Below are 25,114 nucleotides of genomic sequence, written 5' to 3'. Positions count from 1 at the left end.
ATCTTAATGAATTTGAGAAATTCGAGCAGTGATCTCGAAGATAAGTATGTACTTGGACGGATCTTCCTCTCTGGCTACGTTAGAATTTCTGAAGAACACCGAGAAAGGATCGTAGATGCGATGACTGAATCACGCAACTAGAACGTGAACAAGAAGAAAACGCGTTAAATCTCGTTATATCGCTCGTTTTATTCTCCTCTGCGCCATGAGATTACGTCCGATTTTACATTCAGTTTTAGTTTCTGACTTCTAAATGCAACGTTTGAACTCCGTCTTCTCTGGACGAATCGAGTCCATCGCTACTCCTCAAGCTTTATGCCTCAATTTCCGTCTCTGTCCCTCGTTTAATCTCGTCCCCTTGATCGTCCTCTTTACCCTCGCTCCCTTTCGTTCCATGGCTCCTTCTTTTTGTCTTCCGCGTGCTCTGTCTCTGCTCCCTGTCCACCTTCGCTCTTGTATTCTTCCTCTTCGACTTCGATGCTCATAAGGGGAAGGGGGAGGATCGTTGCGTCCGCCTCGCTTCTGTCGCGCGACGATGCATCACGGGGCCCTCTAATGAAAGCCTTTTCTCCGACTGCCAATTAACCCCCACGCGACACCGGCCAAACGGAAGAAAATAGCGGACCGACGCGACGCGTGCACCTATACAATCGATCGCTTCTGCCGCGCCACCGTGTTTAATTGTACGTCGTACGTCGTATCCCGATGTTTTCTGTCCCTCTGATCTTCCTTTAAAACATATTCAAAGATCATGAGCCGAGAATAAACGGAGGAATCCATATGAACAAACTTCTCTTCCATATTTAACCTCGTGATCCGCGTTCTTCGCGTACTTTAAATCTTACAAATGTATCTTGAATACATTTTAAGACTACGAAACGATGTATAAGTAATAAATGTAGGTAGATAAATAGATTTCATCAAACTGATTTAAATAACTCGCTGCGTTTTATGGGACTTGTATCCAGACCGATTAAACGAAGGTTAAAAAAAAAACAAATAACCAGAATGTACGCACGTGCTTAACAACAAAGTACTTAACAGTACACGTTCCCTCCGCATGATTCTCCAAGAATTACAACTTACGGTTATTCACCGTCTTTCTGATATCTGATAAAAAAGAACAACGAAGGAAACAGCGTGACGTGATCGTAAGCCTGCTTGTAATACTTTCAGGAGAGCGCGAAAATTACGCTAACACCGGCTAGAAGCCAGCGGCGGAACACGTTCCATCGATGTATGTACGTACATCGTAACATTACCTTCATCAGATAAACGAAATTCTTCGTCGAGAAATAAATAAAAAGAGAAAAAGAAAAAAGGAAGAAAGAAAACGGCGGAGAGGAGAATCTTAACACGAACGTGAAAAATCAGAGGGCAGAAATTCATCTTTCGCGAGACGTCCAACACCCGGGACACTAATCCGACGATAAATACGCTCAGTCACGGGTTAAGGGAAGCGGGTACGTGATTGACAAGTCAAACGAGTTTCGCGCGATCCACCGACCACGATCGATCATCGCGACTATCCACGCAGATCTCTCGATCGTCTCCAGAAAAAATCCACGCGACGCCTTCTCTTCTACCCCGTGTCTGCTCGACTAACCCCCACCGTCCATGTGGGACGTTGCAACGTGTAACAAATAACGTTAACGATGCGAATCGCAGACTAAGATCACACGCCGCCGCCGATTATTAATTGTTTTCATTCGTCAAACGGAACTTCACCCGAAATTACTGCCTTGAGATTCGATAAATCCACGATTATCAGATATAAATATAGACATAAAGGTGAAAAGATGTGAATATTGAATCGATTATTCGAAATCGGAGGAATGACGAGGGGCTAGGTAAAAAAGTAAAAAAGACCTGTGGGGGAAAAACGAGAGAGAGAGTGAGAAAAAGATGCGTAGAGCGCTAATTAACAAAAGGGGAAAAATAATTGTCCCTTGGTTCGTCGATATCTCTCCACTTGCTAAGAATAATTACACTCGACAAGGGACCCGAGCTTGTGTCGCGTGTATGAATAAAAGAGGACGGCCAACAAGGTGCCGGGAGACCGTTTAACTTTGTGTTTGGGACCGCCTACCCGACGCCCAGCCTTAGGGGACACGATTGCGCCTCGCCACTTTCTAATTTACCATCGAGTTTCGCCAGCTGACAACGCGCAATTTCTCCATGCAACACATCGACCCTGTGCAGTCTCGGAACTTGACAATTTTCAAGCTGGGAAGCTTCATTTGGTTTCGCCCCTTAATAAGGAATTCTCGAAGAAAGTATCTTTTTATCCTTGCTAAGTTACGCTTAATATCTTCATTTCCTCCATTCAACAGTTCTTAAAATCTTCTCTGCCTTCTAAACTTCAAACTATGTCCCTCGAGATTCATCAAGGACTCTCTCTCTCTCTCTCTCTCTCTCTCTCTCTCTCTCTCTCTCTCTCTCTGAAAATAATTGGTCTGAACAGAAAATCTGATGATTATCTATGTAAAGATAAATTTAAGGATAAATAAAGAAATGCAATAGAAATGAATGTATATAATCTCCGACTTCTTTGATTTGACGAATAGAATTGTCATGGTCCTGCCGAAGAAGAACATCGCGTTGAAGTTCGACAAAGTACGAGGAACACCCGTTATATAAATCTGGTCACTGGATCGGCTTAAACGCTCCTCGGGGCGAACTTTTACGAGACACGCATTCGTTATCCATTAGGGTAAGTATAGCACGTGTGGTGGGTTCTGGCCGGTGTTACCAGAGCCGAGTATACGATATTCATGCTCTCGCAAGCCATTCCGGCTGGCGCGTGTAAACGGCGGGCATAATTGAATTATCATTCGAACCGCATGAAAGACAGCTAAAGCCCAGCCCCGGTAATGAGCGAAATAAGCGTAACGCCCGCTCGGCAACGCGGTTTCAAAATAACCCCGGTATATTTAGGCAACAATGGGCCCCGATAAAAGCTGGTACGATAATTCCCCACGGCCTCAACCACACCTCCACTTTTCGCCGAATTATCAACGCTCGATGACAAAACAGCATTACTGAAATTAATACATAATTAATTCTAATACACGGCTAAAGCGAAGCAAACATCCAATCCTTTTGTTTTCTTTATATTGATGTCGATTTCGATACTCTTAAATATTCTACATAGTGATAATTATCATTAGATTCACGAAAAAAAGAAAGAAAAACTTTATATACAAGTAGGTACTATATGTTCCTAGATTTTACAAGTTCTGAGAAAATACATCACGCAAATAATTGAAATAGTTTCTGTTTTTATCTGTCTCGATGGGTATGTAATATTCAGATAAGCCAATTCCCATGGTATTTTATTAATGGAAGTTTAATTGCACGTGGTGATGCTAATTAATAATCCTCTCCTCGACCTCCAATAAATCAAGTCAATTTTCAGTTTGATTAATTTCACCAGCCGCCGTCCAAGTTAATTTCTTGAAAATAATCGGTATAACATTTAATTAAGAGTTTCACACAAATGTAGCGTAACGATCGAGAATTCCATGCGCTGAAGCTCGTTCGAAGAGTATCGTAGAATACTTGTTTGTTTACTACAGCGATAAATAACCTATTTAAAAAAACAACAATTTATGAAAAGAATCACGTTATGAATCTTAGGTTATGTGAAACTTCTAAGGAATATGAAGCAAAATAAGTACGTTGAAAATCATTCTCATCGTACAAGAACAAAGTTCAAATCAAATAATAAAAAGTTACTTTTTCATATAAGAGGAATGAACGTAGTCAGTTTCTCTCAGCTAAAAAAATTCCTAAACCCCTCTTGGTAGCCTCTTCTCACAGATGTTTGAATCAAGATTACAACATTCTTGCTTTTTCTCGTTCCCCGGGTGAAGATTAAAATCTGGACCGGCAAGAGCAGTTGGACCACCGCCATTTTTTTTACCGTGTAACATTATACCGCGGGTCATTTCCATTCAACGAACACATGGCACACGAAACTTGCGAGAGAAACACTTATATATACATACATACGTGTAAAAAGAATATATCGAGTAAGAAAGAACAGAACCGCTATCAAACAATCAGGAAATTCTGAAAATGTTAACGCGTTGACACAGGCCAACTTCGTTTCTGCCATATTTTTTTTTCTTTTGACAAATAAATCATTTGAAAAATAATTATTGCCTCAGGAAATTAATAGGAATTATTTTCCTTTGATTTAAGAAACTGTTCATATCGTATGTACCCTTCTATGACACAGAAAAAGAACTAAACTTACTTTAACTGTATCGTATATTAAAGCTACAAATTACGTACAAATTGCCGCAACACGTTGTCCGCATATTTCATCTGACGACACAGAAATCAAGAGGACGTTTAACCGTTCGTTACACCGACGCACGTAACCTGCTCTAGCATTTAAACGAGAATGTTACAAACACTGCTCCTAAATAACATACACGGGAACTAGTAATGCTTAATGGAACAAAATCAAATCAAAGAAGTAAATTTTATAACTATAAAATTATACATACCTAATCCATAATAAAATTCCAACTCTTGTTGTTGCAAGTGTGATACGCCAATTGATGCATACAACTATTTATTGACATCACAGGTCAACTAACTAGAAATAACACACAGTATTTATTTCATAGAATATTATATTTATATTTGCTTGTGACAGTATTTCGCCATTCCAAATAAAAGTTATAAACTAATAAGGAACGTCAGTTTTCACATACCTTGCTTTTTGTAAATGCAAAAAAAGCATGTCAGATGGCGTCATTTGAAACAATTCCGCGCGCATTTTTAATTAAACAATACTGGAGAATAGAAATGATTCCCTTTCGTTATTGCAACTCCAAATTTATAATTTTAAATTATTAAATAAAATTAACTTATTCTGTTTAATTTATGGCTTCCTAAGATATTTCTCTGTATTTATAAAAAGCATCCTTTACAAAATTATTACTATTCTAAAAATGACTATAATTTCAATACATATTTAATCTTCGATTAAACGGAGGTATTATCGCCATCTATGTGTACTCGTTTCAGTATTAAAGAAAGTAAACTGTTTTGAGAAAGTTTATAAAAATCATTATTCATATATGAAAGTATAAAATGACTAATATTGATCGAAAATAAAACATAGTTAGTAAGGGAATTGATTAAAACCTGATTAAGTCTTGCAAAATTTATCGACTGAGAGCAGACAAGACATAGACGATAATAATAAAATGGTAAGAGGGCTGTAGAGACGCTGAAATGTGTGAGACAAAAATCTGTTGGGTGTCATATCTATCCTATACCTCATTTATGATTTAATGTGGACTGTTTACATTGTGAATATCTGAAGAATTTGAGTTTTATATGTCTTAGAAATTTATAGAAATATAAGAACATCAGGAAAGAGATTTTATTTTTTTTTAGTAGTTTTGTGAGAGGTGTATACATTGACAAGTTGAATTAATATCCTTCTACTTGAAGCAATAATTAAACAAATAAGAAAATAGACATGAAAGAAGGGCATAACGTGTCTAATATAACAAATGATGATTATATTCACGAAAATGGAGAGGTAACTTCGTAATTGCATATTTCATACAATATTTTAGAATAGAAACATTATTATCATAAATAGCTTTGTAGTATAGGTTACAAGTCTTGTTTAAGAGGTTACATTTGTGTTTACTTAAAAAGTATTTAACCTTCCATGTCTGACAGTAATATTTCATTGTTTAACATGTTTCTACTGTTGTATATAATTATCATATTAATAGTAACATATATGTGCTGTGAATTAAGTTAGTATGAGTTTATTTATGCACTTATAATAGGCTGTTAATACAGAGGAATCTCCAGCAAAGCAAAAATTACGTGGATGGCTAAATCGAAACTTAAGAATAAAAATGACAGATGGGCGTATTTTAATAGGTGCATTCTTATGTACTGACCGTGATGCCAATGTGATTTTAGGATCATGTTCAGAATTTTTGTCAGAGGATCATACAGAAGCAAGAACTCTTGGTTTAGTAATGATACCTGGTAGACATATTGTAACAATACATCTTGATGCTTGATGAGCAATTGTTTTGTTTAAAACTAGCTATAGAAAATTTATTGTCCTCTATTTTTTCGAATTATATAGAATTTTATTATCTCTGTATTTCTAAAAATATACTCAGTAATGTGAATAAGATTACTAAAGAAGAAAGTAAGATGTGTATATAATTTATTTTCAACATGTTGCTACTTACTGTACAAAAACTTAAACATAAACTATAAACTGTAAACAAAAAATATTTCATCAAACTAGATGAATTCATTTGGTTTCTCTTTATCTGCGGATTCATTATTTATTTTACTGGCTGTAAAGAAAATGTAATAAAATTAAAAAGAGTCAATTTATTTAATAGTAGCACTAATTTCATTATACTTACAATTTTGTATACATTCTTTTTGTACACCACAGTATTCTTGTTCAAGTATCATAATATGATTAACTTCTTCCTTTATAATCCTTAATGCATCATCTATTCTCTGAGTAAGAGTGAAAGACAAATTATCCAATCCTGACAAGTAACTTAATTCTGAAGCAGCTACTGCCATTTTATGAACATATTCAATATATCCTGTTAATTTCTACAAAAACATATTAAGAATATTTTTAATAAATCTAATATCCCTATATAAATTTATTTTATCTTTTCTTACAGTTAAGATTTCTTTTTTACTTTGTACTTGTGACCTTAGTTCAACTATCATGTCCCAATGTGAATCACTAACATTAAACTCTAAGGTTTCCCTTGAAAGGGTAATTAATTCACATAACAATTCCCTGTAAAATATTTTTATGTGATTTTGATATAACAAAAGGGTTTGTCACACTTCAATAAAGTTACTTAATCCTTTTTATTTTACATAAAGATTTACTTACTTGTATTCTTTACTTGTTTTCATTATGGCTGTATATGTAACAGTTAATGATTGAGTTGCACTGTTAACAGCATCTATAGTTGATTGTTGTATCATATATTCAGGAGTTAATTTTTTTATATCAACAGGTTCAAATTGTAATTTATCATTTTCTGTGGGTTTATTAGTTTCTGGTTGGTTTACAAATGTAAAGCTAGTAGCATACTGCATAATAAAAAAAAGTATTAACAAAGATAAGATATAAGAAAATTAGAATGTTTTTAACTAATTCAGGATTTTACCATAACAGGACTAGCTCTTTTCAATAATACACGCAGAAGTTGACGCAACGACATGACATTAATAAATAAATGTTCCTTTTTATAAAGTCATTAAAGTCAGGGTTAAGATACGTGATTGTTTTGAATAACACCAACCAAATAATTAATACATCATGAAAAATGAATTTTTGATTCACGTATTTAAAATTGTAACATACATATTTTATTTGCATAAAAATCTGTCAAAAAATAGACGTTAGTACCAAAGCAACTTGTATTTATTTCCGAACTATATGTAATATTTTCTCGCGACTGTGGGACGATCTAGCGACATGACACTAAATCAAATATAATCACAGCTTTCAAATTTTAAAGATATGCGGAAAGAATCTTAATATATATTTCTTAAAAGAGTGGAAATACAATTAAGTACGATATTTCATAGCCTTTTATTATAATTGTCGTAAGTAATAAATAATGTAAGGCTTATTACATCTTATGTATCATACAGTAATTATTAAAATACACAAAATATCTTAAATTTTATAAGATTTAAAATATTGAAATCTTTTATAATGCACTAAGAAATAAGAAAAATTATGAATCACACATTAATAATACTAGTTGCCATAATATGTAAAAATAAATAAACAATTATAATTTATTTTATTCGACATATGATTGTAGGAAGACTTTGTGTATCTATATTTTCTTACAATTATCAAATTTGACGATGTATTAACTGAAAGTAATATTAATTTTCCCCTCCTTTGGTAATACCTTACAAACTCCTTTATTCGCCCAAAATAATAAATAATATAATTTATAAATTTAAATTACAATTAGATTCATTTGGAATGGTTCTAATCATTTTGCAACAAATTCATAAAAAAACAAGTTATTTTACACACAAATTGCAACTCCTTTTAAAAAAATAATATTGTTAGATGTAGTTTTACCTCGCTTAGTTTAATTGGCGTTATAACAAACTGCATACGTTTGATTATAACGAAATAAAATATATAGTTGCACTATAAAAGGAATTATACTATAGATATAGTGGGGCACGTATAAGGTGCTGTGAGGTTAGGCGTTTTGTAACGAGGATTAATGATCAGGAATGTAAAAAAAAATGAGTAAAAAAAGAATTGAATTTTTTTAGTAAAGATGTTGTCCCATATGTATGTATATGTAATTATAATGCTTGATGTAGATGCTTGTAGAAAATCAGTTTTAAGCTACAGCATAGAGCATATCTAAGAATATAGTATCAAGTATCACAATTAAATATATTCACAGTAGACGAAGTCCGACCAAATATGAAAAGCGATGTCATTTGTACATAATGACTTCATACTGGTAATTTATTCGTTTAGTAAATGTAATGCTCTTTGATAATGATCGTTTAAAACTATTCAATTATTATTCAAACCTGTTACTACTTGGCACTTAAGAAAACAAATTGTTTTATGATTTTTTATATAATGGTCGGCTATCTTTTTTTATAGTTTTGAAACGAATTACATGTTCCGTATTTAGTCTTATACAAATATACGAAATTAACTAAAATAACATTTAGTATTCACATTCGCAAAATAATTCATCCAGCCACATAATTTTTCGTATCTGATTTTAGTTTTTAAATGCACTCGTAAATCTGTTCTATAACATAACAAATTATCTGACTAAATTTCATTATATGCAAGGTGATGGATTCCCATAAGCAGGATGTCATTCATTAGATAGAGCCTCGATAGAAAAATCTAACAACACTAGTGGTTTTGCGCCGGAACCGCAGGAAATTTAAAAAAATACACCATTTCGGGGAATTTGTTGAAAAGCTACTTTCTCTCTGATTTCCGTTATTTTGAAATATGTTGTAAAATTCAATATTTTGAACAACTTTCCCTGTACTTATAACCGACGGTCGGTCTTAGTTTTGAAGTTATATGCAAAAATATTTCACCACCTTAGTTTTCAATGTAGATTGGGTCAGTAATAATATTAATCCAGCATTATTTATATTAATACCGTTAAGGGGACTAATATTACTACTAATTCAACCCAACTTGAAAACTAAGGGGAAGCGGCGGGATATTTTTACGTATAACTCAAAAACTAAGACCAATTGCCGGTTATATGTGTAGAAAAAAGCTATTCAAAATGTTGAACTTTACGACATATTCCAAAATCATCGAAATCAAAGAGAAAGTAACTTTTCAACAAGTTCCCCGAAATTATACATTTTTTTAAATTTTCTGCAGTTTCCAAAACCACTACTAGAGTGTTATTACATTTTTCTATTGATGTTCTATCTAGTGAGTGACATCTTCCTTGTGTGGATCCATCAGCTTGCATATAATGAAATCTAGTTAATTATGTAACGTATTAACCGAGATGCAATCGGCCAATAATAAGAATCACACACTTTAAAATAAATCCTTTTTTAAAGTTCTTGATGTATTCCTTCTTGAGTATTTTCATGAATCATCTCAGGTTCGTTATCCTTTGATGAATCTGTTGATTCTTCTGAATCTAATGATTTTTCATTTTGTACTTTTCTATTTTCAGACGTATCTTCGCTCTGAAAATTTTCCGTTTCAGAATCAGCTGTTGATTTAAGAACAGGTTCAGATTCCGGTCCTTCTTTCGTATTTGTTGCATTCTCATTTGTGCTCTCTGTATGATTTGTAGCAGATTCTTGCTTTGGTCTCCATATTTTTGCCTTATTTATGAGATACTTCACTTCTCTATCAAGCAATGCCATTTTATTTGCAATATCACGAACTTTATATTTCACTGTTTCGTATAAAGCTGTCTCAGCAAACGATTTGATAATTGTGTCATAGTATTCCTATAAATGGAAATAATTATACGATCAATTATTCAATAAATTTATAACAAGATATGATTAAATAATTTACCTGAGTTTCATTAATTACTTTCTCTAATGTTTCTATCTCAACTTGAGTAAAGATTTCACTCGATAAACTTAAATTGCGCATATTATTTAAAAAAGTTGTACTTCCATTTAACATAGAAGTCATGCCTTTTAATACTTCTGGGCGTTCTCTATGTTCATACACGCGTTCATATACATCATTAGTAAGTTTTTGGAGTTGTAACAATTTTTCCTCATATATTTCAGCAGTTACACTGAATCCATCTTCATATAGCCACTCAGAAATCTCAGAACATGCTTTAAGTATGTTTTCTGCTTCTTGAGAAGTAGCAGCAGCCGCATATTCTTCGGATTCTAATTTTTGTTGAGCATCAATTATAAATGTTTCCAAATTATTTAAAGCTGTTTCACGTTTTGTTTTCTCGAAATCATACACATCTAAACGATGCAATCTAAAATAGCCATATATGGTATTCAAGTTAAATTATATACAATAAATACTTTACATGAAATTATTATCTAATTGGCTATTATACTTACTTCTCTCGAGATTCAACAAGTTTGTCTCCAGAAAGTATCTGTGATCCTAACTTGATTTCATCTGCTTTGATAGGTTCTTTAATCGTTATAATCGTGGGCTTTTTTTCTTTCTCTTTTTCTACTTTCTCAGTTTTATTTAATGTTTTATCCTCAGCAATTGTACTCTCATTTTTCTTTTTTGTTTTTTCTTCTGCCTCTTTTTTTAGATCAGAGTATTCAGGTTCTTCATGAACTGGCTTTGTATCTTCTTTTAATGATTCCTCTGTTTTTCCATCTTTGTCTTCTGACCCTACATTTTTTAATTATACATATCTATCTCAATACTTCATTCACATTGACGAGAAAGTTATGTCAAATGTAATTACACTTCTTTTCAATAATCTTGTAAAGTTACAATGCATTTGACAATTTACACTTATTTTTAAAGTGTACTTTAACTTTCTTCCATATCATCTAATATTTCATAAATGCTTGCAAAAAATGGTTCTATATTTTTAAAAAATCTTCCTAATGATTTTCTTAATTACAATTCTTTACTACAAACATTTATCAAAAGGAAAAGAACAAACAAAAGGAAAAAAGATTATAACATTTTTTGCAATGCATTTTACACAAACCTGCAAAAAGTTTACTAATAGTCGAGCCAAGTATTGAAAAAGTACCCTCTTCTTCATCTGGAGCTGAACTTGATTTTTCTGATACTAATTCTACATTCACCAAATTAAGTATGCCACTTTCATCCATGGCAAAATGTGCTTTAATTCCTTTACTTTCTGCACCATCTTTAGCATGTTTATCTAGCGCTTCATTTATACCAGATAAAGTTATAGTAGACAAATTGAAATTACCGATAACACTAAAATTAAAAGATTATAGTAACAAATATAACTATTAATATACTTTAAAGAAGAAATATTAAATATACATACGCTATTTCATTAGGTGATAAGTAATCTAATTCAGCATAATTGATATGAAATTGGAAATTTTCTGTGTATTTATTAAATGTGATAATTTTCTTCTGTGGGTAAGGATTCATTTTGCTAAATAATGATTTTTTTACCTAAAAGAACCATATACATTTAAATAATATATCTACCTTTAACAAAAATTAAAAGATAATAATGTATAATGTGGAAACTTACTTGTTTCACTCTGTTATCAACTATTCTATCAAAAACAATATGTATAGGAAACAGTACAGCATCTTTAGTAACAAATTTCTTTACTTTAAACCCTTTACTAAGATCTGCAGCTTTATATACTGCACCTAATGCAGCTGCCTCATCTGTGTTGATGTTTTTAGACAATTCAACTGTTAGATACTGACTTAGATGCTCTTGTATTTTTGGCATTCTGGTCGCAGCTCCCACTAATACAACTTGAGATATAACATCCATTGTTAAACCTATAAGATTTACATTAATTTATGATAATATAATAAACATATTTTAACTTAATTTATTTCAATATACCTGGTGTCTTATTTATTAATGTATTTCAATATACCTGATGTTTTTAAAGCAATCTTAATCGGATTTGCTACTCGCTCAAATAAATCAGCACAAAGTTCCTCTAGTTTATCTCTGGTAACTTGCAATCTAAAGTCGTGTTCCTCTATTAATCCTTCAATTTGAGCAAAATGATCAGTATTTGCACTTAATACATTCTTAACACGGCCAGCTTCCTTAAAAAGTTTTGCCATTGCTCTTGAATTGCTAAACACAGAGCTTGTTGTTTTGTTTAGAGCATCAAATTCTTTTGCCAAATGGTGTTGTAATCTAATTTGCACTTCTAGCCCTCCTAAAATACGATCATAACCCACACCCAAAATAGTAACATGTGGATTAGTTTCAACAAATCCTTTTTCCTTTGTTTTCACATTCTGATAACTGACAATTGTTGCAGTTGTACTACTAGCTCCCATGTCATAGAACATTACATAATGTGCAGTGTCATTTATCTCTTTACTACGGAAAATTCCATAATTTAACGCAACTGCAGTATAATCATTAATAAGTTGCAAAACTTTGATTCCTGCAAGATCAGCTGCTTGCATAAGGGCTCTTCTTTCAATTTGATTAAAGAACCCTGGAACAGTTATTACTGCTTCACTGATTTTTTGGCCAGCTGAATTTTCTGCAAATTCTTTTCCTTTATGCAAAATTTGTGCAAGCAATTCTTCTGGGGTATATGTGGTATTTTCATCCAGTCTAAATGCAATTGTTTTACGCTCATCATCAGATATAATATGATAATATGGAAATCTTTTCTTATAAAGCTCTACCATAGGATTATCTATACTTTTTCCTAAAAGATCTAGAATATAAGAAAAACTGTTTTGAGGTGATCTGATTCCCACTACTTGAGCATCTTCTCCAAAACTTCTTTCTCCATTTCTAAATGCAATTGTAACTGGTGTCTTCCTCTTTGACTCTTTATTTAAAGCTATTTCCATAGGAACACCAGGCTAGGTAAATCATTAATTAATAATATTAATGAAACTTGTAAATAACTAAATTTATTGAAGGTTCAATAATATGGATTTACTTACTGAAACAATAGCAACTTTCATTGACTCACTACCCATATCAATGCTCATAACCGCAACTCCATTGCTATAGTCAATAAAAGATGCAATAGTAATCAATAGCAACCAAATAATAGACATATTTAGTTTATCTGGTTTCATCTACAATTTAGAACAGATAAGAATACATATATAAATCTTTATATTGCTATATACATAAATTCACAATCTGTGGTACATTTAAATTTAATTTATAAAAAAATATTTATTACATGTGTTAATTTACTAAACATTGTTAGCTAATTATTTCACATTTAAAAGGATTTTAAACAGAAAAATATAGAAGCTAACTTAATTTATTTAATAAAAGAATTATATAAAGACAAATCATTCAATAGCACAGTATTTAAAAGATGACTTAAATTACATATTGCAATAAGAAGACGAAATTGCGCTATACATTTTATAACTAGAAATAAATATCTATGAAACAATACACAAGAAATTTGTCTAAAAACTGATGTTCATTCTTAAAAGACACTTTTAACCGTACAAAAGATAGTACTTTTAATTGCATGAGGATTTCCATAAGATTGTCAAACTTGGTTATGCTATCCAGAAAACTGAGAAATAATTTCAAACAGCATTACTCACTTTTTCTTTTTATTCTAAAAACGTTAGTCTGACGACAAAAATACTACAATCCTTAAACCATTGGACATAGGTCTACGTACGTTTTAATTTGTTTAAAACAAGAAAAACAACGTACACCTCTTACTGTTTCGTCAAACTGAACAAGAACCATGTGTTTGTGTGGCACAACGGGATTGGTAAAATAAGATGGAAGAAAACGTTCATATTGGTCCGCGTTGGCAAATCAAAACCAATAACCTGTTATTCCTTCCCCACTGTTACAATAAAACTATGTAATTTCAAAAAACTTCGTGTAAAAAATTTGTCATTGTTTTTAATTTGTTTATTTACAATTGGCTTTTTAATTGTAGTTATAATGAGAAAAATAAAAGGGGATGATGAATAAAAAATTACCTTAAATTATAATTTATTTAAAAAATCAATGTATAATATTCAATTTTCAGTTATCCAATACTATAACAATAAATGCGAAATTTATAGTAAATTATATCCATGTTTACAAACACACAAACACAATATTTGTATATAGACATTTATTAAAAACAAAAGTGTTATCAAATTTTAGTTCAGCTGTTTATCCTACATTTTATAATAAAAAAATTATAACAAAAAAGTTGTTACATTATTAAACAAACTATTCCTATGTAATTGCATAACTTGTATTATATTATACACATAATTATTTAAATTTGTGACAATTCATAATGAATAGGCAATGTGAGTAAGCATATAAATAACTACTTATGTGTAAATAAAAACAAAAAGAGTTATACAACTTTACAATGAATTAATACAATTCATTCACAATACAATATGTAATTATTTGTTCTTTGATATAAAGTACTCCACTTTAAAATCCAGTAGAACTAGAAACTTCTGCACAAATATAAAAAAACGTTTATAACGTACAAATATTAGGTAACCTTATAGCTCTTCTATTCTTCCAAATTTATAGGTCAGAGATCCCAAAAAAATAAATACATTTTGTAAAAAGAGACCTACACCGGGCCAATGGTGCTGAGCTCCTAAAAGATCAAATTAATAGAATTAGGATGATAAAAATCAATAATCGAATTATCACATGCAATTAATAATCTCATACCAACCTGCAGCTACAAAATCTGCAAATAAGATCCAACAAGCTGCAATAACTGCAGCAAATCCCATTACAAATCCAACAAATAACCAACCTCTTGCACCTCTAGCTCCAAGATAACCACCACTGAGTGTATCACTTCCCATTTGTGCATTTGTTACAGAATTTATCCTGAAGTCATAATTTTCAATTATTATATACTATCGTACAAAATATAATAAACTTAAACATTAACTTACATGAATAAAGATATAGTCCCAAATACTCCACATACATAATATGCTTTTGACATTTCACTAGGATACTTGGCATTAGCATCAATTATAAACCACCACCCTACAAAAAACTGAAATTGCGGGACATAATAATTATTTTGTTATATATTGTCTTTAAGAATAATTAAAATTCTAATAAGAAAAATCATGCATTTTAATTGTTCATATAAAGGATAAAAATTATGCAAATAGACATAATTTATATATAATTAAATAAAGTATATATTGTTATGTACTGTGTCAGTTTTATATAGAATAATGTAAACTTTGATGTTTACCAGAGTTCCGGCGACCATAGACACTATTACATTCCGTTTATTGCCTATTCCGAACCATACACATGTTGCGGATTGTAAACTTTCGAAAATTGACGTCATTTTTCAAAAATCGCAATAAAATAACTCGCGAATTAAATATTACGTTTAGACGACTAACCTAAATAACAACCATCAGTTACCAATATCATCACACAAACACAGTATACGTATAATAGCATAGAAAAGCTACATCTACAAAAATAGTTAGTTTAACGTAATATCGCGAGATTTTATTTTATAAAATATTTTCTTAATATAATATATAAAAATAATAATAATAAATAATAAATAATAAATTTAGTGAAATATTTTATAGAATTTTCAATAAAATTACCCTGTTGAAAAGTTTAATAAAAATCTTTAAAGAATTACTTTTTTTATATTATTACTTTTTTTATATAACATTATAATTCATACTAACTTATTACTTTGCTTGTAGTAAACAAAACTAAATATTACTAATTTATAGTAACATTTTGTAGTGTTACATGGTACGCTTTAAACCAATAGAAAGATAAATTAACACGTATATAATTGCGAGCACACGTCATATTAAGCTGTATACTTTTATAATAAAAATAAGTTGAATAAACATTATTCAGAAAATGACATTAGATTTAGGTTTTGTGGAGAAATGCGAATCTTGGCAATTAGAAAGCAAATTTTTTCCAAGTAAAGTCGGTGGTAAACCAGCATGGCTTGACTTAAAAAATATACCCGGAGAAAAAATTCTTCAATGTGAATATTGTAAAGAACCTTGTATCTTTTTATGTCAAATTTATGCACCGTACGAAGATAGTGAAGATGCTTTTCATAGAACGATCTTTGTCTTTATGTGTAGAAACGTAGAATGCTCGAAACTGAATAAAAATGGAAATTTAAGAGTATTTCGCTCTCAGTTACCAAAGTTAAATGAATTTTATCCATCTGAACCTCCTATAGAACAGAGTGATTGGAGAACTGATATTAGTATGTATCTTCAAGAATTAGTAAATTTATTGTATAAATGATTATAACAATAAAAAACAGCTTGAATAATTTTAGGTGTAAATAAGTGGGTAAAAACATGTTATATTTGTGGAATATTAGCACCTAGCCATTGTTCTAAATGTAAAACTGTAAATTATTGTTGTCGTGCACATCAAATATATGATTGGAAACATGGACATAAAGAGATTTGTGGTAGTAATAAAAAAATAATAAGGAAACCTGAAATCTTGTTAACTGAATATGAAATAGTGATTGAAAGAGAAGATAAAAAAGATATAGATGATTCAATTAAAGGAGAAGAAGAAGAAGAAGATGAAGAAGAAGAAGAAGAAGAAGAAGAAATTAAAAAGTATGAAGCAATGGTTCAAAAAGGTGAAGCAGGAATTTTTCAAAATGAAGACATGCCAAATGAATTGCTAAATATGGTTAATGAAAAGGAAGATAAATTATTTTCTACATTTCTTTCAACTGTTGATAAATATCCGCATCAAATATTAAGGTTCAAATTTCTTATATCACTCTTTTTTGCTTTATAAAAAAAGAGTTTTAAATATAGCAAATTTTATATGTTTGCAGATATGATAGAGGTGGCAATATTTTATACATTTCAGGAGAAAGCAAAATTGATGACATACCAAGGTGTTCAGAATGTAATGGAGAGAGGCAATTTGAGTTTCAGGTGAAGTAAAAAATATATTATTTTGTGATCAAAAATTGCATGTATGACTAACAAGATTATTAATTGCAGATTATGCCTCAATTATTGAACTTCTTAAATCTTGGAAATCCATTAAAATGTATTGACTGGGGTATTTTAGCAGTATTTACTTGCATAAAATCATGTGTACCTAAAAATGGATACAGCAAGGAATATATATGGAAACAAGACATCATAGAAAATGATAGTAATAAAAAATGAGTAAAATATAAATACTTGTAATACATAATTAAAATGTAAAAATATTAAAAAGCTACAAATATTTTGTAGAACAATTTTAATAATCCAAAATACATAATTATTTTGATAATAATAATTTGATTTTTACATTCTAAAAATCGTATATAATAAACATAGTTGATGAAAAATATAAAATAAGTATCATCTCCTAAAATTAAATCAACACTCGAAATTGATTATCTTTACATAATAAAAGTAAAAAATAATCTTATATATTTTTGAGCATACAATGTCATAAGAAAAATAACAATTGGTAGCACAATATGACATAATTAAAGAAAGTATCAAAATATTAGGTTCCTTGAAAGATTGTTAATAGTTGTAGCACTTTAAAAATGATAATAATATATATATATATATATATATATATATATATATATATATATATGATCATTATATGAAACATACACTAATTATAGAATTATATACAAAAATATACTATATATTAATAAAATTATAAAAAAATATATTAATGTCTTGCATTAAATTTCCTGAATATTGTTTTATCGACTATTTCTATTTGTCGATAGAGGTAGTATAAAAATTATGTCAATCGTAAAATTAATAGTAGTTGATATAGATAAAATTACTTTGTCGAAGAATGTAATATACATAAACTTTCTTGGCAATATTGCTTGAAATACCTTAAGGTAATACTCGTCACGGCCTTTGTTAAATTATAAGATAATTCAAAAGGATCTTGTACACACAATGGAGAATCAATACGGAAATATTCAGGATTTTTTGAGGTTCTCAGATGTTTGGTGTAATGTTTCATTTCTTCAGGCAGCATGTTTGTCTCCACAAAAGCTTGTTTAGCTATAGGTTGACCCATAAGTGGACAAATAATGTAATGCTGATAATCAAAATTTGTATAAAATTGAAAAAAACCCATTAACAATGTTGGAATTGACTGTTCAGATTTATTATTATTTTTTGGTTGTGCAACACCAGTTTCCCATCCTGAAATAAAATTTCAAATCAAGTAACTATAAGTAACAAAAACAAGATTTATTTTGTTGGTAATGATATATTTTACCACATATGAGTTGAGATTTATTTTTCTCTTGTATTAATTCTGCAACACTTTCTAAATAAGATTTTCTTTGTAAGTAGAATATAACAAGCCAAGCAAGAGCATAACTCGTTAAGCCATGCTTTTCAGGTAAGTTAATGTAGGAGAACCATTTTTTTATAACCAATATTAGTTTCCTACAGGGTAAATATGCATCATTGAAAGACCTGAAAATTATTTAATATATACATAACATTGAATAAACATGCTGATCTATTTATGTATTAAATTAATAAAAAGTGAAACACATTACCTTATTAGTTTAGAATTCTCAACAGAAAGACCGTTTGTAGTAGAAACATCACAATGTAAACCATTTCGTTTGTATATTAATTTTATTATAGGAACTTTTGCTTTTTCCACTATTTTTTTTATTTCCCATTCTCCTTTTTGTTCTTGTAAAATTTTTTTAATCAACATAAAATGCGTTTGTGCTAAAGTGTCATTGTCCTGATTGTCATGTAAAGTATCCTGACCGTATGTATTTTCTATGTATATAGCAATATAATAAATGATACTTCAAATTTAATAAATTCTTTATACTCTTAAAATACATACTTACCGCAATCAAGATATATGTCTATGTCACTATTTGGAAATCCAAGTCCATTAACTCTTGAACCAAATATAAACCCTTTAACAGTTGGGAAATATAATCTCACGCTATTTTCTAAAGATTGTTTCACTTCCTGTGATATATTGTCGTTCAATAAAACTTGTGTTTGTTGGAATAAAATATCAGAAATCTCGTCAATTTGTGTTAACATTTGTTTCATATCATCAGGAAAATCCTCAATCATAAAATCTTGACTTTTTAATAAATATTTATGCAATATATCATTACAGTGTTCTGTATAAGAGTCTTTCTGACTTAACCATAATGTAGTACATGGAATACAAAAGTCGAATATTTGATCACTCAAAATTTTACTGTGTTTTGTATTAATATGCATTATAAATTCTAATTTAAATTCAAAATTCTTTTGACATAAAACACAACAAAATCTCTGAATATTATACCACAAATTCTTAATATCTTGTGATATAGAATCAAAAATGGCATCTATAACTTTGGCTGATTCTTTATATTTTTTTTTATGTATACTGCTTTGTATATGTAAATTAATACTGGCTCTATTATCACTAATAGGATTTTCACAAGCATAACACTTTAATGAAGAGTTTGATAGTTTCTTTATGTATTGCCTTGATAGTTCATAAAAGTTTATATCTTCTTTAACTTGATTAACTTGCGTCCTATGTCTTTGGAGACATATATGTTCATATACCAAATATAATTCTTTTGAAACTTTCTCATTGCAAGCTAAACAATAGAGATATGTTCTATCATATGGCATAATTAATTCCAAATTTATTTTAATACTTTCTAGTTTTTGTTGAACATTATACATTTTTTCTTCAATTTCTAAATATTTTTCAATGTACATTTGATTCAGACGTTCTGTTACAGATTTCTTTTTTGATTTGCATTCTTTTGGTGTCTGTTTGTCAAAGGGTGATTTACATAAAAAATCTGTGATTTGTGCTCTCACTATATCTGTTATAATAGAACCATTATCAAAACTATTTAATTTAGAGTGAATGCTATTACTAATAGATAGTTTAGTTATTTTTGTTGTTAATGCAACAACATTACAAGCACTTGATTGATCAATATTTTGACTTTTCAATTTATTCTTATGAGTCATTCCTTTGACATGTGAAACAATATTATGAATTGATTCAATTTTACGATTACATATTATACATATAAAGCTATCAGATTCAAGTATCATAACTCCCTTGTTTAACAGTTCTTGTTGTACCATTTTTGAGCAATTCTTGTTACATGATATTGAAGCACAAATTTTGCAATTCCTAGTCTTTAGATTTGGTTGTTTTTTTTTTAACTTTGTTGTATCTGAAAACATATATTGTGTTCATCAAAATCTAATTCTTTCTTTTCATTACTAATATTGACATTGTTTATAATTTTATAATTGTATTTATTCATGCTATGACTTTCTAATGTTTTTTTCTCCATTGACATGTGACAAAACATGACTTAGAGAAGGCAAAGGACACATACACAATTCGCACTTATACAGTACTTCTTTATTATTATTGTAATGAAATGTATAGTATACAGGAACCATTATTTATGAGAGTTTTATATTTTTTATCTGAATAATTATGGAATGTTCTAAAAATCTTAAAAGGTATATATTTATTATATTCATTAGTAATATATGTTGTAATAATATAATATATGAACTACATACAATTATTAGTCTTAGATTTTACATTACATTTAAGAATTTTTGTACATTTTCATAAATTATACCTGTTAGAATTATGAAAAAAAAGAAGTTATAAAGAACACTAACGACAGGTGTAGCTGATAAATGCGCGAGATGCCCTCTAGATAATGTAAACAAAAAAGGATAGAATAGTATTATAGGGAAAGAGATAACTATAATATAACCTTATCTGATCAGTTCTCGCGAGAGGTATATTTCTAAAAAATCTCGAATATCTTTGTACATTATTGGGTGTGAATAGAATATAAATATCCGAATTATTTGTTCATTCTACATACGTACTCAACACTAGGCACTCATTCCATAAAGTCAGTTCCGAAAAATGGCTAATTAATATGGTTAGATATGATGTTACACATGTATAAATTATTCCATCAGATAAACATTTTAAAAATGTAAGACGAATATTTTATATACCTTGTATAAGTTTAATCATTTCTTCTTCAATCCCAGAAATCTCAATGTTATTTCTTAATAAAGCCATTTAAAATACTATATATGCACTTATTAAAATTTTATATCAGTATTTTACGTCACATTCTAATATTGCACATTTGATAACTGCAGAGGAAGTAACAATTTATTTTCCTTTATAGCAGAAATCTATATCTTAATCATATATAATGAATCATACCAGATTAGATAGTATACTAGTGATAATACAATATTGTTGGAATCCCCTAACCTACTAAGTTTTATTTCTAGTGTCTTTTATACTTATGTAAGAAATACCAACTGTCCGTTTGTGCAGTAAAATTAAGCAAAAGTAACCATTTTAGAAATCAACTTAGCGCTTAAAACATATTAATTTATAATAGTTATAGTGTCATGAGCAACTCTTTACTTTTATACGTGGTAGCCATATTTAATATAAGTTAAGGATTAAATTCTTTCTAACAAGTTTTGAATAGTTCTATATAAAAACAAATTTTTCATACGTAGATTACCATTTAAAACTTTTCTTTAATAAAATATTTTTGATTTGATGTATTTATGTATTGAAAGAGTATATTAAAGATATGTTGCATAAGGTTGTATGGTTTGAATCAATTATACTGATTAACGTAGTTCGATTGAGTACCTCTATACGGAAGTGACAGGAATTGCGATTGGTAGGGTAGCATTATTTTATTACGTGTCATGTACGCAAATCTGCTTTTCTCGATTGCTTGAGAATACTAAAACGAGCTTTTGAAGTTTTTAAATATTTTATTATTTTAATTATTAAAGGTATTTAAAATTTGTATGTTTATCCATTCGTAGTAGAGTGTACAAGTTTACTATTTTCGTTTATTATGAAGTGCACGTTAATAGCATTTAAAATTGTCATAAACATATGCAACAGAAATCTATTTAGTTTACTTTGTTATTTCATACTTTGAGAAATAAACTCGATAGTAGGACTCAAATAATAAACATACCATTCGTAAAAATTGACATTTGTGATTAGTAACACTTTCAAGATTTTGAATTAAGTCATAAAAAGTTACATACATTAATTTTCATTAGCAATTATTTAAGAATATTTGTGCACCTCTCTAATTAATATTCTTCTAGATTTATAGTTCATTATCGATTTATTTACAAAAGAGACGGTGAATTTATTTCATTACTAAATGTCATTAATGTATATTTTATTTACAGCAAGAAGATGCGTCAATTGAAAGGAAAGACAAAAGAAACAAATAAACAGAAGAAAGAAAGGAAAAAGGAATTTCTAGAGAACAAGCAGCGTGTTTTTACTGTTGTGTTACCAACCATTGCTGCAATATTTGTTGTAATAGCAGCATATGTTTATGTTAAAACCCGTCCAAAAGTTGTTGAGTATTAATTGGCATGTGTTCATTATTGATCATTAAACCACAATACACAATGTATTTTGAGAATGCTTGGACAGTTCCTTGATACATTTGTACAATTAAATAAGAATTATTTAAATAAGAAAGCGGATTTGAATGTCTGCTCATGGCACTTCATTCCTAACATTCTATAATCAAATATAGACATTGTGCATTAATTGTATGACTTTTACAAAATATTTTTCACGCTAAATGTTATACGATATTGGGATATATGTATATGTATATATATACCAATTAAGGGAATATAATTAAGACGTTTTATTATATAAAAAGAAGTAATATTGTGCTATTATTGAAAGATCTGTATGTAACAAAATAGTTAGCTTTCAAATTTGTATATTAAATTGCAATTTATTGCATTTTCTCAAATGCAATTTTATAAAAGATGATTAATTTTAGTAAGAAGTTATTCCAATATGAAAACGTAATTCCAAAGATGTTGCATTTTTAGCACAATACAGATGTTTTCCACATGAATTATTTTACATAGATTTATGAACTATCCAGTAATTTTACTATTCTTTAAAATAAGAATAGAAAGTATTGTTTTATAAAATATTTGCATAATAAACATGAATATAAAGTAATTTTAAAGTACATTTATTTCTAAAATTATTTTTTTGCACTACAGTTTTCCCTCTTTTTTTGCATATTGTATATTGTTTTTCTTTCTTTATTTTTTAATAATTTTCGAGTATATATTTTTTTTCATAGACAATATTCCATCTGTGTCAGTATTTAATAAATTATAAATATGTAACTTACGGTTGTAAAAAGATTGAGAACCACTGCGTTAGCCACATTACATACACCCTTATGGTCTAAGCATACACCAATAGGAAGTTAACACGAACATAGATGTACACGCGTGTATTGAACTTTCGGTATCTATTTCTTTGCAGATTGAGCACTTTATTATTATTTTAAAAATGAAAGAAAATTTCATTTATTTCTCATTTGTAATTTCATTCGTGATAGTTATACTCTGGACAAGTTCTGTAAAAGGTATATTAATATTTATTGTGCTTTCTTTGAAACGTTAAAATCAAGTACAGTAACATATATTTTAAAATATTACCAATATTTTAAATAAAGTTAATAAATTAGTATATCTTACACTTTGAAAAATTTTTTAGATTTATTATTCTAAATTATATTATTATTATAGAATAGTTTATTAAATTCATTGATATTTCTTTCTGCTAACCTATTTTCTTTTGTTTTCTTTTTTATATTAATACAAATTTTATAACTAAGCGTCTTTGTAAATATTATTCATTTTAATGTATTACATACAATTGTATTATATTACACACAAAGTATTTATGTGATTTAATTGCACATTGTTCTTAAGAAAAGTTATTGTAAAATTTATAAATAAAAGAATATGTATATATACAGCTAAAGGAACACAACATGTGACATGTGGTTCTACTTTAAAATTAATGAATGTGGATTATAAAGTAAGATTACATTCTCATGACATAAAGTATGGAAGTGGAAGTGGTCAACAATCAGTAACAGGAACTTCAGCAAAAGAAGATGGAAATTCTTATTGGCTTGTAAAAGCAGGAACAAAGAAACAGTGTACTAGAGGGTAAGAATCTAAGGTGGTAATATATCATTTATCTTTTAACAATAATTACAACAATTTTTGATAGAACGCCGATCAAATGTGGAGATATTATAAGACTAGAACATATAGCAACAAAAAAGAATCTTCATTCACATCGTGTTAGTTCACCACTTAGTGGTAAACAAGAAATATCTGCTTATGGTGACAACAAGGGAGAAGGTGACAATGGCGATAATTGGCTTTTAGTATGTCAGATTGAATTTTGGAAGAGAGATGAACCTGTTATGTTAAATCATGTAGATACAGATACGTAAGTTTTCCATATTTTTATGGCTATATATAAGAAAGAATTTTTGAAATATTAAAAATATTTTATTCTATAGATACTTAGCAGTAAGTGGAAGAGTTTATGGTAACCCTATTACTGGTCAGACTGAAGTAGTGGGTGAATATTCTGCTAGGTCTCCTCATGTTGAATGGGTAACAACAGAAGGAGTATTTATTCACCCTAATGACTTTAAAGCTCAACACCATACACATACAGAATTATAAAGCAAATTCTTTAGTTAGATACAAAATTTTTTATGGCAATAGTCTTATAAAAAATAATTCTATATAAACTAAAATTATGTAAAAAGATCAGTATCTGATTACTCTACATCTCTATAGAGAAAGATTCTTCTTAATAGTATAAAAATAATTTATATGATCTTATATAATATATAAGAAGATAATTCCATTAATAATTTTCAAAAAAAATTGTATATTGCCAAAAAATTACTGTTACCTATTTTTATGATCTAGACAACAGCCAAATAAAATGAATAATTCTGA

General features: G+C 29.3%; 7 protein-coding genes and 1 long non-coding RNA gene across 10 annotated transcripts; 3 read left to right on the top strand and 5 right to left on the bottom strand.

Moving 5' to 3' along the window:
* Window positions 1-3,198: 3,198 nt before the first annotated feature.
* Window positions 3,199-4,701, bottom strand: LOC143302750 (uncharacterized). Its single transcript, XR_013058543.1, has 3 exons — window positions 4,518-4,701; window positions 3,739-4,429; window positions 3,199-3,589 (listed from the first exon to the last, which is right to left on the bottom strand). It is a non-coding gene; the product is annotated as an uncharacterized LOC143302750 (long non-coding RNA).
* Window positions 4,702-5,298: 597 nt separating this feature from the next.
* Sbat (LSMD1 domain-containing protein Sbat) lies at window positions 5,299-6,396 on the top strand. The gene is made up of 2 exons (XM_033338009.2): window positions 5,299-5,566; window positions 5,826-6,396. The coding sequence occupies exons 1-2, from the start codon at window positions 5,504-5,506 to the stop codon at window positions 6,066-6,068; spliced, it is 306 nt and encodes a 101-aa protein (XP_033193900.1). The 5' UTR covers window positions 5,299-5,503; the 3' UTR covers window positions 6,069-6,396.
* LOC117158746 (uncharacterized) lies at window positions 6,204-7,684 on the bottom strand. Its single transcript, XM_033337971.2, has 5 exons — window positions 7,206-7,684; window positions 6,926-7,128; window positions 6,703-6,826; window positions 6,429-6,630; window positions 6,204-6,356 (listed from the first exon to the last, which is right to left on the bottom strand). The coding sequence occupies exons 1-5, from the start codon at window positions 7,257-7,259 to the stop codon at window positions 6,301-6,303; spliced, it is 639 nt and encodes a 212-aa protein (XP_033193862.1). The 5' UTR covers window positions 7,260-7,684; the 3' UTR covers window positions 6,204-6,300.
* Window positions 7,685-8,585: 901 nt separating this feature from the next.
* On the bottom strand, window positions 8,586-13,978 carry Grp170 (hypoxia up-regulated Grp170 co-chaperone protein). 2 transcript variants are annotated; one of them, XM_033337950.2, is made up of 9 exons: window positions 13,811-13,978; window positions 13,181-13,318; window positions 12,136-13,096; window positions 11,772-12,034; window positions 11,556-11,689; window positions 11,289-11,482; window positions 10,627-10,915; window positions 10,109-10,538; window positions 8,586-10,038 (listed from the first exon to the last, which is right to left on the bottom strand). In XM_033337950.2, the coding sequence occupies exons 2-9, from the start codon at window positions 13,316-13,318 to the stop codon at window positions 9,631-9,633; spliced, it is 2,817 nt and encodes a 938-aa protein (XP_033193841.1). In that variant the 5' UTR covers window positions 13,811-13,978; the 3' UTR covers window positions 8,586-9,630. The 2 variants fall into 2 exon arrangements, with proteins under 2 accessions (XP_033193841.1, XP_033193826.1); XM_033337935.2 differs by having other exon boundaries at window positions 11,244-11,482; window positions 13,811-13,976.
* A 608-nt stretch (window positions 13,979-14,586) lies between these two features.
* Window positions 14,587-15,851, bottom strand: LOC117158754 (transmembrane protein 50A). Of its 2 annotated transcripts, XM_076618962.1 has the most exons (5): window positions 15,833-15,851; window positions 15,460-15,616; window positions 15,146-15,252; window positions 14,917-15,077; window positions 14,587-14,835 (listed from the first exon to the last, which is right to left on the bottom strand). In XM_076618962.1, the coding sequence occupies exons 2-5, from the start codon at window positions 15,556-15,558 to the stop codon at window positions 14,735-14,737; spliced, it is 468 nt and encodes a 155-aa protein (XP_076475077.1). In that variant the 5' UTR covers window positions 15,559-15,616; window positions 15,833-15,851; the 3' UTR covers window positions 14,587-14,734. The 2 variants fall into 2 exon arrangements, with proteins under 2 accessions (XP_076475077.1, XP_033193887.1); XM_033337996.2 differs by lacking the exon at window positions 15,833-15,851 and having other exon boundaries at window positions 15,460-15,672.
* A 131-nt stretch (window positions 15,852-15,982) lies between these two features.
* Zfrp8 (Zinc finger protein RP-8) lies at window positions 15,983-17,468 on the top strand. The gene is made up of 4 exons (XM_033337959.2): window positions 15,983-16,467; window positions 16,543-16,987; window positions 17,065-17,167; window positions 17,237-17,468. Exons 1-4 carry the CDS (start codon window positions 16,104-16,106, stop codon window positions 17,405-17,407), a joined length of 1,083 nt encoding a protein of 360 aa, XP_033193850.1. The 5' UTR covers window positions 15,983-16,103; the 3' UTR covers window positions 17,408-17,468.
* LOC117158991 (uncharacterized) lies at window positions 17,467-21,472 on the bottom strand. Its single transcript, XM_033338446.2, has 5 exons — window positions 21,260-21,472; window positions 19,084-20,442; window positions 18,775-19,009; window positions 18,486-18,688; window positions 17,467-18,409 (listed from the first exon to the last, which is right to left on the bottom strand). Exons 1-5 carry the CDS (start codon window positions 21,324-21,326, stop codon window positions 18,033-18,035), a joined length of 2,241 nt encoding a protein of 746 aa, XP_033194337.1. The 5' UTR covers window positions 21,327-21,472; the 3' UTR covers window positions 17,467-18,032.
* Window positions 21,473-23,522: 2,050 nt separating this feature from the next.
* Window positions 23,523-25,114, top strand: LOC117159031 (stromal cell-derived factor 2). Its single transcript, XM_033338514.2, has 4 exons — window positions 23,523-23,709; window positions 24,106-24,301; window positions 24,366-24,590; window positions 24,664-25,114. Exons 1-4 carry the CDS (start codon window positions 23,634-23,636, stop codon window positions 24,830-24,832), a joined length of 666 nt encoding a protein of 221 aa, XP_033194405.1. The 5' UTR covers window positions 23,523-23,633; the 3' UTR covers window positions 24,833-25,114.

Source organism: Bombus vancouverensis, chromosome 5, assembly GCF_051014615.1.
Source record: "Bombus vancouverensis nearcticus chromosome 5, iyBomVanc1_principal, whole genome shotgun sequence".
In the NCBI taxonomy this organism is placed as follows: domain Eukaryota; kingdom Metazoa; phylum Arthropoda; class Insecta; order Hymenoptera; family Apidae; genus Bombus; species Bombus vancouverensis.
This window is presented reverse-complemented; position numbering and strand designations above follow the sequence as displayed.

What these genes read in the sequence shown, in the direction of transcription:
- LOC117159031 (XM_033338514.2), top strand. Translation starts at nt 23,634, where the DNA reads ATGAAAGAAAATTTCATTTATTTCTCATTTGTAATTTCATTCGTGATA. An exon ending in AAGAAACAGTGTACTAGAGG is followed by an intron (nt 24,302 to 24,365) that starts GTAAGAATCTAA and finishes AATTTTTGATAG; the next exon opens with AACGCCGATCAAATGTGGAG. An exon ending in AATCATGTAGATACAGATAC is followed by an intron (nt 24,591 to 24,663) that starts GTAAGTTTTCCA and finishes TTTATTCTATAG; the next exon opens with ATACTTAGCAGTAAGTGGAA.
- LOC117158754 (XM_076618962.1), bottom strand. Translation starts at nt 15,558, where the DNA reads ATGACGTCAATTTTCGAAAGTTTACAATCCGCAACATGTGTATGGTTC. An exon ending in CTATGGTCGCCGGAACTCTG is followed by an intron (nt 15,253 to 15,459) that starts GTAAACATCAAA and finishes CCGCAATTTCAG; the next exon opens with TTTTTTGTAGGGTGGTGGTT. An exon ending in GGGACTATATCTTTATTCAT is followed by an intron (nt 15,078 to 15,145) that starts GTAAGTTAATGT and finishes TTATGACTTCAG; the next exon opens with GATAAATTCTGTAACAAATG.
- LOC117158991 (XM_033338446.2), bottom strand. Translation starts at nt 21,326, where the DNA reads ATGGCTTTATTAAGAAATAACATTGAGATTTCTGGGATTGAAGAAGAA. An exon ending in GAGAATTCTAAACTAATAAG is followed by an intron (nt 18,689 to 18,774) that starts GTAATGTGTTTC and finishes AATAATTTTCAG; the next exon opens with GTCTTTCAATGATGCATATT. An exon ending in TAAATCTCAACTCATATGTG is followed by an intron (nt 18,410 to 18,485) that starts GTAAAATATATC and finishes ATTTTATTTCAG; the next exon opens with GATGGGAAACTGGTGTTGCA.
- Sbat (XM_033338009.2), top strand. Translation starts at nt 5,504, where the DNA reads ATGAAAGAAGGGCATAACGTGTCTAATATAACAAATGATGATTATATT. An exon ending in ATATTCACGAAAATGGAGAG is followed by an intron (nt 5,567 to 5,825) that starts GTAACTTCGTAA and finishes CACTTATAATAG; the next exon opens with GCTGTTAATACAGAGGAATC.
- Grp170 (XM_033337935.2), bottom strand. Translation starts at nt 13,318, where the DNA reads ATGAAACCAGATAAACTAAATATGTCTATTATTTGGTTGCTATTGATT. An exon ending in TTGATAACAGAGTGAAACAA is followed by an intron (nt 11,690 to 11,771) that starts GTAAGTTTCCAC and finishes TGGTTCTTTTAG; the next exon opens with GTAAAAAAATCATTATTTAG. An exon ending in CTTGTTGAATCTCGAGAGAA is followed by an intron (nt 10,539 to 10,626) that starts GTAAGTATAATA and finishes TGGCTATTTTAG; the next exon opens with ATTGCATCGTTTAGATGTGT.
- LOC117158746 (XM_033337971.2), bottom strand. Translation starts at nt 7,259, where the DNA reads ATGTCGTTGCGTCAACTTCTGCGTGTATTATTGAAAAGAGCTAGTCCT. An exon ending in AAAACAAGTAAAGAATACAA is followed by an intron (nt 6,827 to 6,925) that starts GTAAGTAAATCT and finishes AATATTTTACAG; the next exon opens with GGAATTGTTATGTGAATTAA. An exon ending in GTAAAAAAGAAATCTTAACT is followed by an intron (nt 6,631 to 6,702) that starts GTAAGAAAAGAT and finishes ATGTTTTTGTAG; the next exon opens with AAATTAACAGGATATATTGA.
- Zfrp8 (XM_033337959.2), top strand. Translation starts at nt 16,104, where the DNA reads ATGACATTAGATTTAGGTTTTGTGGAGAAATGCGAATCTTGGCAATTA. An exon ending in TGATTGGAGAACTGATATTA is followed by an intron (nt 16,468 to 16,542) that starts GTATGTATCTTC and finishes GAATAATTTTAG; the next exon opens with GTGTAAATAAGTGGGTAAAA. An exon ending in TATCCGCATCAAATATTAAG is followed by an intron (nt 16,988 to 17,064) that starts GTTCAAATTTCT and finishes ATATGTTTGCAG; the next exon opens with ATATGATAGAGGTGGCAATA.